The 12,288-nt window shown below is 46.3% G+C and overlaps 1 protein-coding gene across 2 annotated transcripts in view; it reads left to right on the forward strand.

Annotated features, from left to right (window-relative positions):
• Myo16 (myosin XVI) overlaps nt 1–12,288 on the forward strand; it is a 490,479-nt gene that overhangs the window by 403,382 nt on the left and 74,809 nt on the right. For both annotated transcript variants that reach the window (XM_021218659.1, XM_029531821.1), the window contains exon 29: nt 7,336–7,432. In XM_021218659.1, the coding sequence (XP_021074318.1) occupies nt 7,336–7,432 (97 nt within the window). The remainder of the gene's footprint in view (nt 1–7,335; nt 7,433–12,288) is intronic.

Consider the following 12,288-nt stretch of genomic DNA (forward strand, 5'->3'; position numbering starts at 1 on the left):
GTGATGGAAGCTTTGGGGTAAAGGATTCATTAGGGAGTACAGACATGTGAGGCCTTGTCTGGAGGATACAGAATAGCAGACGAAGACCATGGCCAACACTGACGTGGAGTGGATGGGGTCGAGGAGCCTGCATCAGGAGGAGAAGCTTCAAGAGTGGCCTAGAAGCTGACAACAGAGCACATAGCATGAAGTTAGCAGACCCACGTCACGGCAGCCTCCAGCTGATAGAGACATGAAGTCACAGGCTCCATCCGCACCTGTAGAGCCAGACCCACCTGGAGGAATAAGCAGACTGAAACTTTGGACCGGGGTATAGTGATTTACTCTAGAGCCCAGAAAGCCCAGAGTAATGACCTCTCTGCCACCAGTTCTGTCCATCATCCGTCTCCTCCTCTCCTAGACCATGTGAAATACAGAGGTTCAACTAGACGAGGTCTGCAGGCTGAACCTGCATGATGTGTGGACAGTCCCTCTTGTGATCTGTAAATAGTGGCTCCTATTAATCCCCCTGGAGACACATTTCCCTTCATAGTGTCATTTATAAACAACTTTCCCGTACCACCTGTGTGTAGCCAGAACCCTTCCTGAATCCTTTAACTCACATAACCCTTTCTCTTGGTCAAGCAGAGACACAGGAACCTAACATTCTTCTTTAACTTACCCACAAAAGAAGCAGTTATTCACTGTGTTGTCAAGTGCAGGAAGTGAGTTAAATTTGTTCATGTTGGGGAATTCAGACAGTGGATTTGTCTTTTGTTTTTCCCTTTTTTTTATTAGATATATTCTTTATTTACATTTCAAATGTTATCCCCTTATGTGGTTTCCCCTCCAAAAATCCCCTATCCTATCCCCTCCCCCCCCGCTCACTAAACCACCCGCTCCCTCTTCCCTGTCCTGGCATGATTTGTCTTTTTCAAGTTCACAGGAATTCATGGACATTCAAAGGGTGATACTGCTTCCTATACTGTTAGATTAGCTCCATGCTCATCTTTCTTTACATCATCAAGGCAGAGGAAAGTGTGACTCACATGAATTGTCCCAGTTATTTATTTTACATTTTTTTCTAGTTATATATTTTCCCTCATTAGATCTATTACAAAGTGCTGCCAGAAACACAGTGCTCCTAAAATTGCCCTCAAAGAACAAGGAGAGTTTCACAGGATTCCTCGTTACCTCCATTCTAATACAGCCCCCATACCACCCACACCGCTGTTCCTGTGTTTGTCTGCCTCCACAGCCCACATTTCTGAAAAAGTTCCTGAGAACTGGAACAGTAAGGGGAGCTTTGGAAGTCATCAATGACAATCTTGTTTAATCCTCTAAAATCTGTCACTTCAAAGCAAAAATATCCTAATGTCTTCCCGAGGAGCATCCTGATGGTGTGACTCACAGATGTCTTGCTCTTACATCGGTCAGAGCGACATGAGCATTTTTGTCTTAGATAAGAACACTGTGACTCCAAACCCTCTTTGTGACTAGCTAGTGAGAAATAGCCATGCAGGGGAGGTGGGACCAGACCACTCACAGCGGAGAGCTTAGTGTTTGGACTGAAATCTGTTCAGTCTTGACTTGAGATTCAATACAGCATACCACAGTGGCCATTTTTAGGACAAAAGTGCCAATCTGGGCCAGGAGTGTTTACCAGTCAGTGGTATAAACTGGTGCTGGCCAGAGACCTGGCTCTCTGGATTCCTGCTGGGGTTCCTTAGGCTTCTGTCCTTTTTAATTCCTGGTATCATGGAAAGCAAGAGACTAAATCTAAACAATGTCTTCAGAAGAATTCTAAAACACCAACAAGCTGCTAATTTAACTCTTTTGGTAGAGAAGAATCACTTGGTGCAAATGCAGCATCTTTCGAAGACAGAACAAATAGGGGAGAAGAGAGCTGGTGTTCTGTCACACAGTGACTGTGCAGAAGAAACTCACTACAAAGAAATGATTGATGTTTGGAAAAATAAGAACGTCCACTCTGATTTAAATATCACACATGCCTACATCCCCCAAACACTGTGTGGTATCCACAGCTTTGTATGGAATCCCTTGTGGAAAGACAATTTTGTGCATTGGGGTTTTTTTGTTGTTGTTGTTGTTGTTGTTGTTGTTGTTGTCTTTTAATGAAAACTCAAAACAGCCATCAAAATCATACAAATGCTGAAACCTCCAAAGAATATCTCCAAATATTCCTAATCACACAGCACAAAATGATGGCAGGACCACCACCTTTGGTTATCTGTAGAGTTTGCCCTGTACTTGACAGATCTTGTAAAGTCCTCTGTCCACTGGAGAGCAGTTGACTATGTCCCAGTATTTGAATGAAGGATTTTTTTTTCAAAGCAGGAATGCAATTGAAGTAAGATCTCAGCCATTTCACAATGATCTGAACCTCATTGTCATGTTCTACATGTTCTTATATGTGAGTTCAGACTTCCATCCTCTTTCCAGTGGCTCAGAAGCCTGGGGCGGCCCTTTCCCATTCAGAGGCCATGGCCCCATGCCATCAATATAGGGGCACAGCTGTACTGAACACTCACTGAGGACTCTGGAGGCACGCAAGTGCCTGCCTACCCAGAATTCTTCCTTCCATCCTCACAGATGAGCATAAGGCTCCCTGCTGTCCCTCCTTGCTATCATCCCAACCCAAGGCCCCAGCAAGAACTCTTATTTTCCTGCATCCATGCTAACTTAGCATGCAGATCTTCCCAGACCCTGCAATCCTCGTCTGCATGACAGATCTTCAGTATCACCAAATCTCTAGGATGGGCCCCATCATTTATGCTGGCTCCTCATCTATCACCAAATCTCTAGGATGGGCNTATCACCAAATCTCTAGGATGGGCCCCATCATTTATGCTGGCTCCTCATCTATCACCAAATCTCTAGGATGGGCTCCATCATTTATGCTGGCTCCTCATCTATCACCAAATCTCTAGGATGGGCCCCATCATTTATGCTGACTCCTCATCGTCACTGAGGGCTCGTTGGAAGCCTAGATGGTGTTCTTTATTGCCTTCATGAGCTGCCTTGTACAAAACTCTACAATCCGTCTTCTCTTCTCTTCTCTTCTCTTCTCTTCTCTTCTCTTCTCTTCTCTTCTCTTCTCTTCTCTTCTCTTCTCTTCCTATCTAAATGGTTCTCATTACCATCCTTAACGCTTTATTCTTCCAGAATGTGAGCCTCTGTCCAGCAAGAGATGTAACCATGGCATCCACTAATAAACGAGTGAAGAACTGATCTCCAGGTCCCCGAGGATAGAAATGAAGGGCATTGAAGCCCCAGTGGAAGTAGAGAAGCCGATTTTTAATCCGACTGGGAAATTGAGTGCTGACATCAGTTATGAAGGGTGATGGAGAGTTGACCAACAGATCAGCAGCAAATGCAGATTCTTTCCAGGCCCAAATGGTCCATGGCTCCACTTGCTTGCTCACCCATTGTGTACTCCAAACACTCATCAGAAAAGCCTACTGTCCAGACTTTTTAAAAATTAACTTCATAAAACTCAATCCAGAATTCTGAAATTATTTCACGAATTTAGACTTGAGCTTCTCATCTTCCAGCATAGCCAAAATGGCACGCGTGTGTGCACATGCACATACTTGTCCGGGTTTTTCCTAATATGCCCTCCATGGTGTGTTGACACTGGCAGAAGTTACCTTTCCCCCTCTCTGCCACACAGATGAATCTCCAAGGGCCTTTCATGTCATCTTCCCCCCTTCAAGAAGAAGGAAAACAAGGTGCGAATCCACCCTGAACATATCTTGATCACACCTCTAGATCTCTGCGTTCCTTGTGTGCAATGCAGTCATCAGACAGAACATGTGTTAGTGGAGTCTTTCCAATGCCCACATCCCTTAGTAAGCCATCAGCTCCCTGAGGACAAGGATCACCTACCTTGTTTCTCCAAAGCCCAGGAAATGTTCCAGATAAACCTGCTCTGGTGTTTGATTGGCTTTAGGAAACATCAGTCTTCATCAACAGCTGTCTTCTGCCCGAGTCCCTGTGAAGACACGGCTGAGGGCTATAGCTCCCCCCTGCTCTGTCTTTCCCTGGTCGTCTTCAGGTGGTCTGCTCCCATGTACCAGGTCTCTCTAGGATTTCAAGTCCTATCTCACCGTGTGCTCTTTGGAAGATCCCTGTCTTCAAACTTGGGTTTGAAGAGTTCAGTTTTCCACCATGAACTGAGTCCCTCAGACTGTGATGCAGAGAGAAGTGGCTTCTCCCTGCCCCATGGCCATTTCACGGAGCTGTTCTTCAGCGCTCAGAGCCCAGGGCCAAGTGTTATTCCTGCCCACTACCAAAGTCAACCCACAGTGAAAGAGTAAAAAAGACCACGAGGTATGGAATGTGGTGAGGATGGCTCACCCCTCATCAGACTGGCACACAGATGCATCACTGTTAAGCCACAGCCCTTCCCCAAGAGCTCACATTAAAAACAGAAACGACTCCAAAAGTCCCACAGTCTTTACAGATCCAAACACATTAAAATTCCAGTCCTTTTAAAATATCCAGTTTCCTAAAATCCAAAGTCTTTTAAAATTCAAAGTTTCTTAACTTTGGGCTCCAGTAGAATTCTTTCTTACTTCAAGGGGGGGGGGGGAATCAGGGCATGGAAACAGTCAAAATCAAAGCAAAATCAGGCTTTTTTTTTAATTCATTTTTTTATTAGATATTTTCTTTATTTACATTTCAAATGCTATCCCGAAAGTTCCCCATACCTCCCCCCCAGCCCTGCTGCTTGTGGACGTTGTACATCGTGGTGCGGAGCCTAGTGCGCACCACGATGTACAACGTCCACAAGCAGCATTAAAATTCCAGTCCTTTTAAAATATCCAGTTTCCTAAAATCCAAAGTCTTTTAAAATTCAAAGTTTCTTAACTTTGGGCTCCAGTAGAATTCTTTCTTACTTCAAGGGGGGGGGGGGGATCAGGGCATGGAAACAGTCAAAATCAAAGCAAAATCAGGCTTTTTTTTTAATTCATTTTTTTATTAGATATTTTCTTTATTTACATTTCAAATGCTATCCCGAAAGTTCCCCATACCTCCCCCCCAGCCCTGCTGCTTGTGGACGTTGTACATCGTGGTGCGCACTAGGCTCCGCACCACGATGTACAACGTCCACATGATGGGATGGATCCCCGGATGGTATAGTCTCTGGATAGTCCATCCTTTCATCTTAGCTCTAAATTTTGTCCAGTTGTCCAATATCTGTGATCCACTCACGATCTTCTGGGCTCCTCCAAAGGGCTTGGATCACTTCTCTAGCTCTGCCCTCTGTAGCACACACAGCTTGTCTTCTGGGCTCCAGCTGGCTCCCCTCCACTGCTCCCGCTGTTCTTAGTGGTCATCCCATGACACTGACGACATCTTCAAAGTCTTCTGCTGCAACTAGGCTTCACCAACAGCCTTTCATAGGCTTCTCTTCATGGTAGAAGTCCCAACTTCGTTGCATGACCCCTTTAGTTCTGGACCATTGACTGCTACTAATTCTGTACCTTTACCAAGTCCTCTCCTGGCCTCTCGCAGTGCCAAGCCTCAGCTGCTCTCTATGACCCCTTCATGCCTTCTAAAATAGTACCATCTGTGTGACTTTTACACATTACCAAGTCCAGCTGCCAGCAGGAGGTACAACCTTGGCTGCCTCTGGAACATAGCTCCTCTGTGCTCTCAGGAAACACTGCCCATAAAATTTCACTTCAGTGATAGTGGTCTCTTCTTCATCACCGATAAATTTTTAGCTCTAGTTAGCCAGCATCAATTGTTCCAGTGACATAAAGGTTTCATTTCAGTGATGCTGGTATCTTGTTCTGGTATCTTGTTAATCACAGCTGATTCTTCTGCTCCAGTTAACCAGAACCACAGAATTTTAAATCAAAACGGCCCTGATAGAGATATTTAATCTTCCCTCTGAAGCTTCACAAGCCAGGGCTCCATCCTCTGCGCTGGGTCCTCTCCATCTCAGCAGTCTTATGTTCCAAGCTCCCACGGGACATACCACAGAGCTCTCAACACTCAACGGGTCGTCTAGACCGAAGTTCCAAAGTCCTTCCACAATCCTCCCCCAAATACAATCAGGTCTGGCACAGCAATGCCCTCACTATGGTGATACCAATTTGTCTTAAATAATGGTTTCTATTGCTGCAGTGAAACACCATGACCAAAAAAAAGCAAGTTGGGGAGGAAAGTGTTTATTCAGCTTACACTTCTAGATCAGAGCCCATCGTCGGAGGAAGTTAGACAGGAACTCAGGCAGGAGCTGATGCAGAGGCCATGAGGGATGCTACTTACTGGCTTGTTCATCATGGCTTGCTTAGCTTGCTTTCTTATAGAACCCAGAACCACCAGACCAGGGGGTGGCGCCACCTGCCATGCACTGGGCCCTCCCCCGTTGATTGCTAATTGAGAAAACACCTTAGAGCTGGATCTCGCGGAGGCACTTCCTCAGCTGAGACTCTGCTCTCTCTGGTGAGGCTAGCTTCTGTCAAGCTGACACAAAACCAGTCAGTACAGTGAGGGGATGAGAATGGCAATGTGAGGGAGAAACATGGATGCTACTCGGAAGCAGCCTTCCTGTTGCGTCTGCCTCAGATTCCAAACGACTGAAAGAAAACTAAGTGAGGTCCGTGGCTGCTCCACCCAGGAGCTGTTAGGAGGGGAGCAGAGAGGTCTCACTACTGACCTGTCTGGTCATCCCAGCGGACAGGATGCAAGCTCAGGGTCACACTGAAACGGTGGTCCAGTCAGACAATGGACCCCAGTTAGGAAAGACCTCACTGGGAAGCTGGACTGTGCCAGATGTGTTCAGAGGTGCTCCAGGGAAAGGCATACAGACTCCTCTGCCCAAGCATTCTGAAGGTAGTAAGCGTGACCTGTAAACTCCTCTAATACCTAATGGTGTGGGCACACATGCCAGCCTCTAATGTCACTGATGTGTGGTGTAGACTGAGAGCTGTCCCCTACTCATGCTCAGGAGCACACAGGTTAATCTTATGTCCTTGACAGTTGTCTCAAGTGCCATGCTCATGGTTATGATAGTGACAGGGACAGTATTTGGTCTTTGCATAGCTGAACAGTACTTGAAGCTCCCTCTACCCTTCCTGTTAGGACACAGCAGTGTATAGGTGTTTCCAAACACTGGTGATGGTGCAAATGCTGCTAGTTAACGCTTTAAATTCTGATGAAATAAAATGTACTATAAAAGAAGAAATACGTACTTTGGTTAATTTTTGTTATTTGTAGCATCCAATTCTCCACTCTAAGAACTCTCCTGCCTGACCATTTTCCTACCCTCCCTCCGATGTCTTATTGCCTCCAAACATGACCTTGCCATTCTCGTTGTAGATGGGAGTCCACAAAGTGTTCCTGAAGTACTGGCACGTGGACCAGCTCAGCGACCTGTGGCTCCAGCTGCAAAGGAAGATTGTAACCTGCCAGAAAGGTAAGCAGTGCACACGGGCACTCGGACCTTTACGGTGTGAGTTTCCAAACCGCTCGGTGCACCTCTGAATCTAACTGTCAGCAGGGTCAGCATCACAGGGCACTTGCCAACCTGCTCCACGACACTCCATCGAGGCAAGAGCCTCAGGGGGTCTGGGGAAGCTGGGCTGCTCCGTTTATTCTGAACCAGTTCCTACATCGGTGTTTGCAGATCTAGCACGTCTTATTGGTTATATTCTACATGAAATTATGTGAGTTCTCACCTCCGTCATGATTTGGGGGAGGAAATAAACACATCTTGACAGTTCTGCATAGCACAGTAGGTCCTGCATAGTAAATCGGTCCACATAGTTAGTACCTTGTGGACAGCCAGTGGCAGTGCTCTCTTTAGGAAACTCAGGACAGTGAGATTGTGCCTGAAAATGAGCAATGGGAAATCCAACCTGGCTCCTGGCTGCAGCCGCAGTGCAGGTCCCTGTGGCACACAGGACAGATCTCAGCTCCCTGTCTTCCTTTAGGGAATCAATGGTAACAGTTGCTGTGACTTATTTCATGGGGATTGGCACCCGCTTCATTATAATGTTGGGAGAAATTTAGCTTTGAATGTGTTTTCTATCCAAATCTAAATGACTGCTAAAAACATGCATTTTTATAAAACAGCCATTCCTCACATGAAGTAAATATAATCAGTACATGAGAAAATGGGATGTGGGTGTACGTTCCTGTGTTTATGCCTGTGTATGTATGTACATGCATCTGTGTCTGTGCATGTACGTGTATGTGCACATTCGTGTGTGTGCACAGGCATGCACGCCTGTGAATGGATACATGTGTGTGTATGTGTGTGTAGTACACATCTGTGTGTGCATGTGTACTTCTGTGTGTGTGTGTGTCTGTGCGTGGGTGTGTGTATGTGAGTCTGTGTATGAATACAAATCTGTGTACGTGTGCACAAGCATTTGTGCATGTTCGTGTGAGTACACATCTGTGTGTGCACGTCGGCATGTGCATGTGTGTATGTGTGTGTGAGTGTGAACACGCGCAGAATCTCTTTTGTGTCAGTATGAAGGACAGAGGTAAGTACCGAGTTACTTGTTATTGCTTTCTTCCTCATTCTGTGAGACAGGGTCTCTCACTAAACCTAGAACGCACACAACTGGCTAAGATTGCTGAGCAGTGATTCCTCAGGGTCCCCTTGTTTACTTCTCTGGTTCCCAGCCCTCTACCCTCCCGGTGCTTCTAAAACCAGCTTTTTTACATGAGCGTTTGGTGGCTCAACTCAGGTCTTCCTGCTTTTCTAGCAGCCATATCACCCCCGGAGCCATCTTCTCAGCCCTCTGTAAACAGGTTTTTATGTGTTCTGTAGTTTAATTCACTGTAGAAAAGTACAGGAAAAAGAAGTTAGGTTATGCCAAATTTCATAATGAGCACATGTCTGGGATGTATTTGAAATTGTCTAAAGCCAGGAAACCTGCTAGAAACGTGCTGTGAGCCCCCTCAACAGTGTCATCCTTCCTGTTAGGCTACAGCCTAGAAAGAAATTTCCTGGTGGGGCCTTTCAGTTTCTAATGGGAAAAAAAATCTGCCATGCACAGAATTTAACATGTCCAGTCTAAATTTTGACTAAAGTTCAGAACCTTGTTCCAAGTCAACGTCAATCTTGTCCACTTCAGGCCTGCACCTTACAGAACCCATGAGAGAGGTGATGGTCTTGGTCTCTGTGTCTCAGATGCCTCCCACTTGTGCAGGGTCAAGAGGAGAGAGAGGAGGGAGAGGGAAGGTGGAGAAGGAGGAAGAAGAAAAGAAAGAGAGGAAGAGGGACAGGAAGAATCAAGAGGAGGAAGGCATGGGGAGAAGGGGAGGAGGAGGAAGAAGAGGAGGAGGAAGAGGAGGAAGGAGAGGAGGAGGAGGGAGAAGAGGAGGAGGAAGTGGAAGAGGAGGAGAAAGAGGAGGAGGAGGAAGTGGAAGAGGAGGCAGAAGAGGAGGAGGAAGAGGAGGAGGAGGAAGAGAGGGGGAGGAGGAAGTAGAAGAGGAGGAGGAAGTAGAAGAGGAGGAGGAAGTGGAAGAGGAAGAGGAAGTGGAAGAGGAGGAGGAGGAAGAGGAGGAAGAGGAAGTGGAAGAGGAGGAGGAAGAGGAAGTAGAAGAGGAGGGGGAAATAGAAGAGGAAGAGGAAGAGGAAGAGGAAGAAGAAGAGGTAAAGGAGGAGGAGGAGAAGGAGAAGGGCAGCAAGCACTATAGCAGGCATGTTGTGACCCAGCACTGATATTCCTGGTTGGGACAGATTCAAAGTATTCTTTACACATCTTTGGTGTGTTTATAAAAAGATAAAGATGGGGAAATATGTTTTGGTAGTTGTGTGGTGAGGTGTGGGGAAAGGGGGTGTCTCAGTGGGCCCATGCGGAGACATCCCTTCCCCCGAGGGACCAGCCACACATCAGTATAGTATAGAATAAAGTTCATTCGGGGCGTGGGGAGGGGAGTTAAGAGGGTAGTAGAGGCAGAGAAAGGCAGAGAGACAGAGACAGAGAGACAGAGACAGAGACGAGAAGTAGGGGAGTAGACCAGCCATGAGCACGTGGAGAGAGAAGGGGGAGGGAAAGGGGAGAGATGGGGGAAGGGGCAAGGGGACAGAGCTCTGGGGGTTGGGGGTTAATCTCTGACATCACTTGATCCAGCCCAGGGCTGGAGGAGCCTTGGCTGAGGACACAGTTCCCAGGTCATGGTTCTGAGTCCCCTTCTCTCTGGCATATGACAAATGGACCCCTGTGACTTGGTCCCCATGGTCCCAGCATCCATGATCAAGAGATGTTGGCTGGGACCATTTGGAACCTCACCCTGCCCCACTCTGGGTGGCACCTGCACCGCTGCCTCACCTGGAGGCAGGTTGGAAATGCAGCCTCAGCACCAACCAGAACTGACTGAATCCACACTTGGCTCTCAGCCACAGCTGAATCTGGGTCAGGAAGACCCCATTTAACACCATGCTATCTATGTGTGAACAGAGCAGGGCACCCTAGTGTTCCTGGGAAATGTTCTTAAATGGAATTAGAGGAATCTGAGCCCCCTCTTCTACATGTCACCCACTTGAAATTTTTCCTCTAGTTAGCCTCAGAGGCTAACTCTCTCCTGTAACCAACCTGGAGCAGGGATGAGCTGAACTCAGCCCCCTCACCTTTCTGAAGATAAGAATGGAGAGCAACCTTGAAAATGGCATTGAGATAAAAACCATGGTTTCGTTTGAATAAAGGAAATAATGGACACCCAAAAAAAAAAGCACTTTAGAAACCGCGGGCTTTTGAATGTGAGCATTGCTTACTGGTTTTTTATTCTCTCTTCTCTCAGAATTGATACTATGCTCACTCAAAATTTAAGTAATCTAGATGAATTTGCACCATTTAATTTCATTTTTTTCTTGTTGTTAGTAAATATCTGGAGAAAAAAGAATTTTAAATGTAAAGGAAAATAAAATTTAAACACAAACAGTAAATGAAGCAGCCACGGCCTGGTGGCAGAGGCAGGCTTTAAACTGTGGACAAAGAAATCTGTGGCCCATTTCCAGCAGGCTTGGAGTGTGTGTGTGTATGTGTGTGTGTGTGTGTGTGTGTGTGTGTGTGTGTGTGTGTGTGATTCTTTGCTGAGAATGATAGTTTCATCAACCTATGTGATGACTTAATTCTAGAAGGCTGCCAATCGATAATGGTGGGAAGATGGAGTCATCTGCCTATGGGCAGCAGGCTTTGTGAGTGAGCAAGGTGGCATGCTGGGAAGCCTGGCACTCGCTCTCCATGTTTGTCTGCCTGTATTTTAAGAACCTAACCCTCGTGACTGTGTGCCCACCTTTGCCTTCTCAAGGCAGTAACTGTTTTTGTTCAATGCAGGAAGAACAGAATCCAGGCTAAAGCGTAGACAAGGTCTCCAGCCCCCTCGGGTGCTTCATCTATCCCGCATCTTATGCTCCCAAAAGTCTGACCTAGCTTTTACAGTTATATTTTTGTTGTCTGTAGACTAACTCTACACAGCTTCTTGCAGGGATGTTGATACAATTGTATTTCAAAGTAACTCTCCAGCTAGCATCTTCCTCTGGGTTTAAAGGGCAAGTTTAAGCCCTAAGTGTAGAAAGTTGCATCTAACTTTACAACATCTCCTGGACTGCCCATACATATGATGCCTTCAGGCATGGGGGAGTGTCACTCAGTGATTTCCTTCTGACATTGTCTGCTTTTTTAATCTATTCTTTCCTCTAATCTGAGGCATTTGAAGCCTGAAGGGGTGGCATCTTGGAGGCTAAAAGACTATGTCCCATGTCAGTAGTCTGTGCCTGACCCCAGCGTCTGTAGGGACCGGCCCTTACACCTGCCTTGCCCACATCAGGGATGAAGGCCAGTTCCCTTTCTCAGAAGGCAGCCAGTTCCATTTCCAATTGTTAGCAAGTTCTTTCATCTATTGATTGCAATATCCTTCCATGTGACTTCCCCTATTGCTGATCTTTCCCCTCTGGAGGGCCACAAATCACTAGAGGATTGCAGGCTTGGGGGGGGGGGTGGTGGAGCTGCCTCACATGCACAGAGAGCCTGGAGCCCATGCTCTGCCATTCCTTGCTTGTCTTTACTGGAAACAAAAGAACTCCATTATCTTTGAGACCAACACAGAAATCTTTATTTGTTACATTGTTTCCACATTAAATGGCATAACTGAGTATCTGAGACAGCGATTGCCTTTAGATCCTGCCTTCTGGTTTTTCTCTCTCTTCAACAAATTCCCTACTGATCAATTATTGGTTTCACTGCATTTTTCAGTTAATTGTTCCCCAGCTTTTATGCATTTTTCTAGACCGGCAACCCTGAGAAGCAGGAAGGA

This window comes from Mus pahari, chromosome 19 (genome assembly GCF_900095145.1).
Source record: "Mus pahari chromosome 19, PAHARI_EIJ_v1.1, whole genome shotgun sequence".
In the NCBI taxonomy this organism is placed as follows: Eukaryota; Metazoa; Chordata; class Mammalia; order Rodentia; family Muridae; genus Mus; species Mus pahari.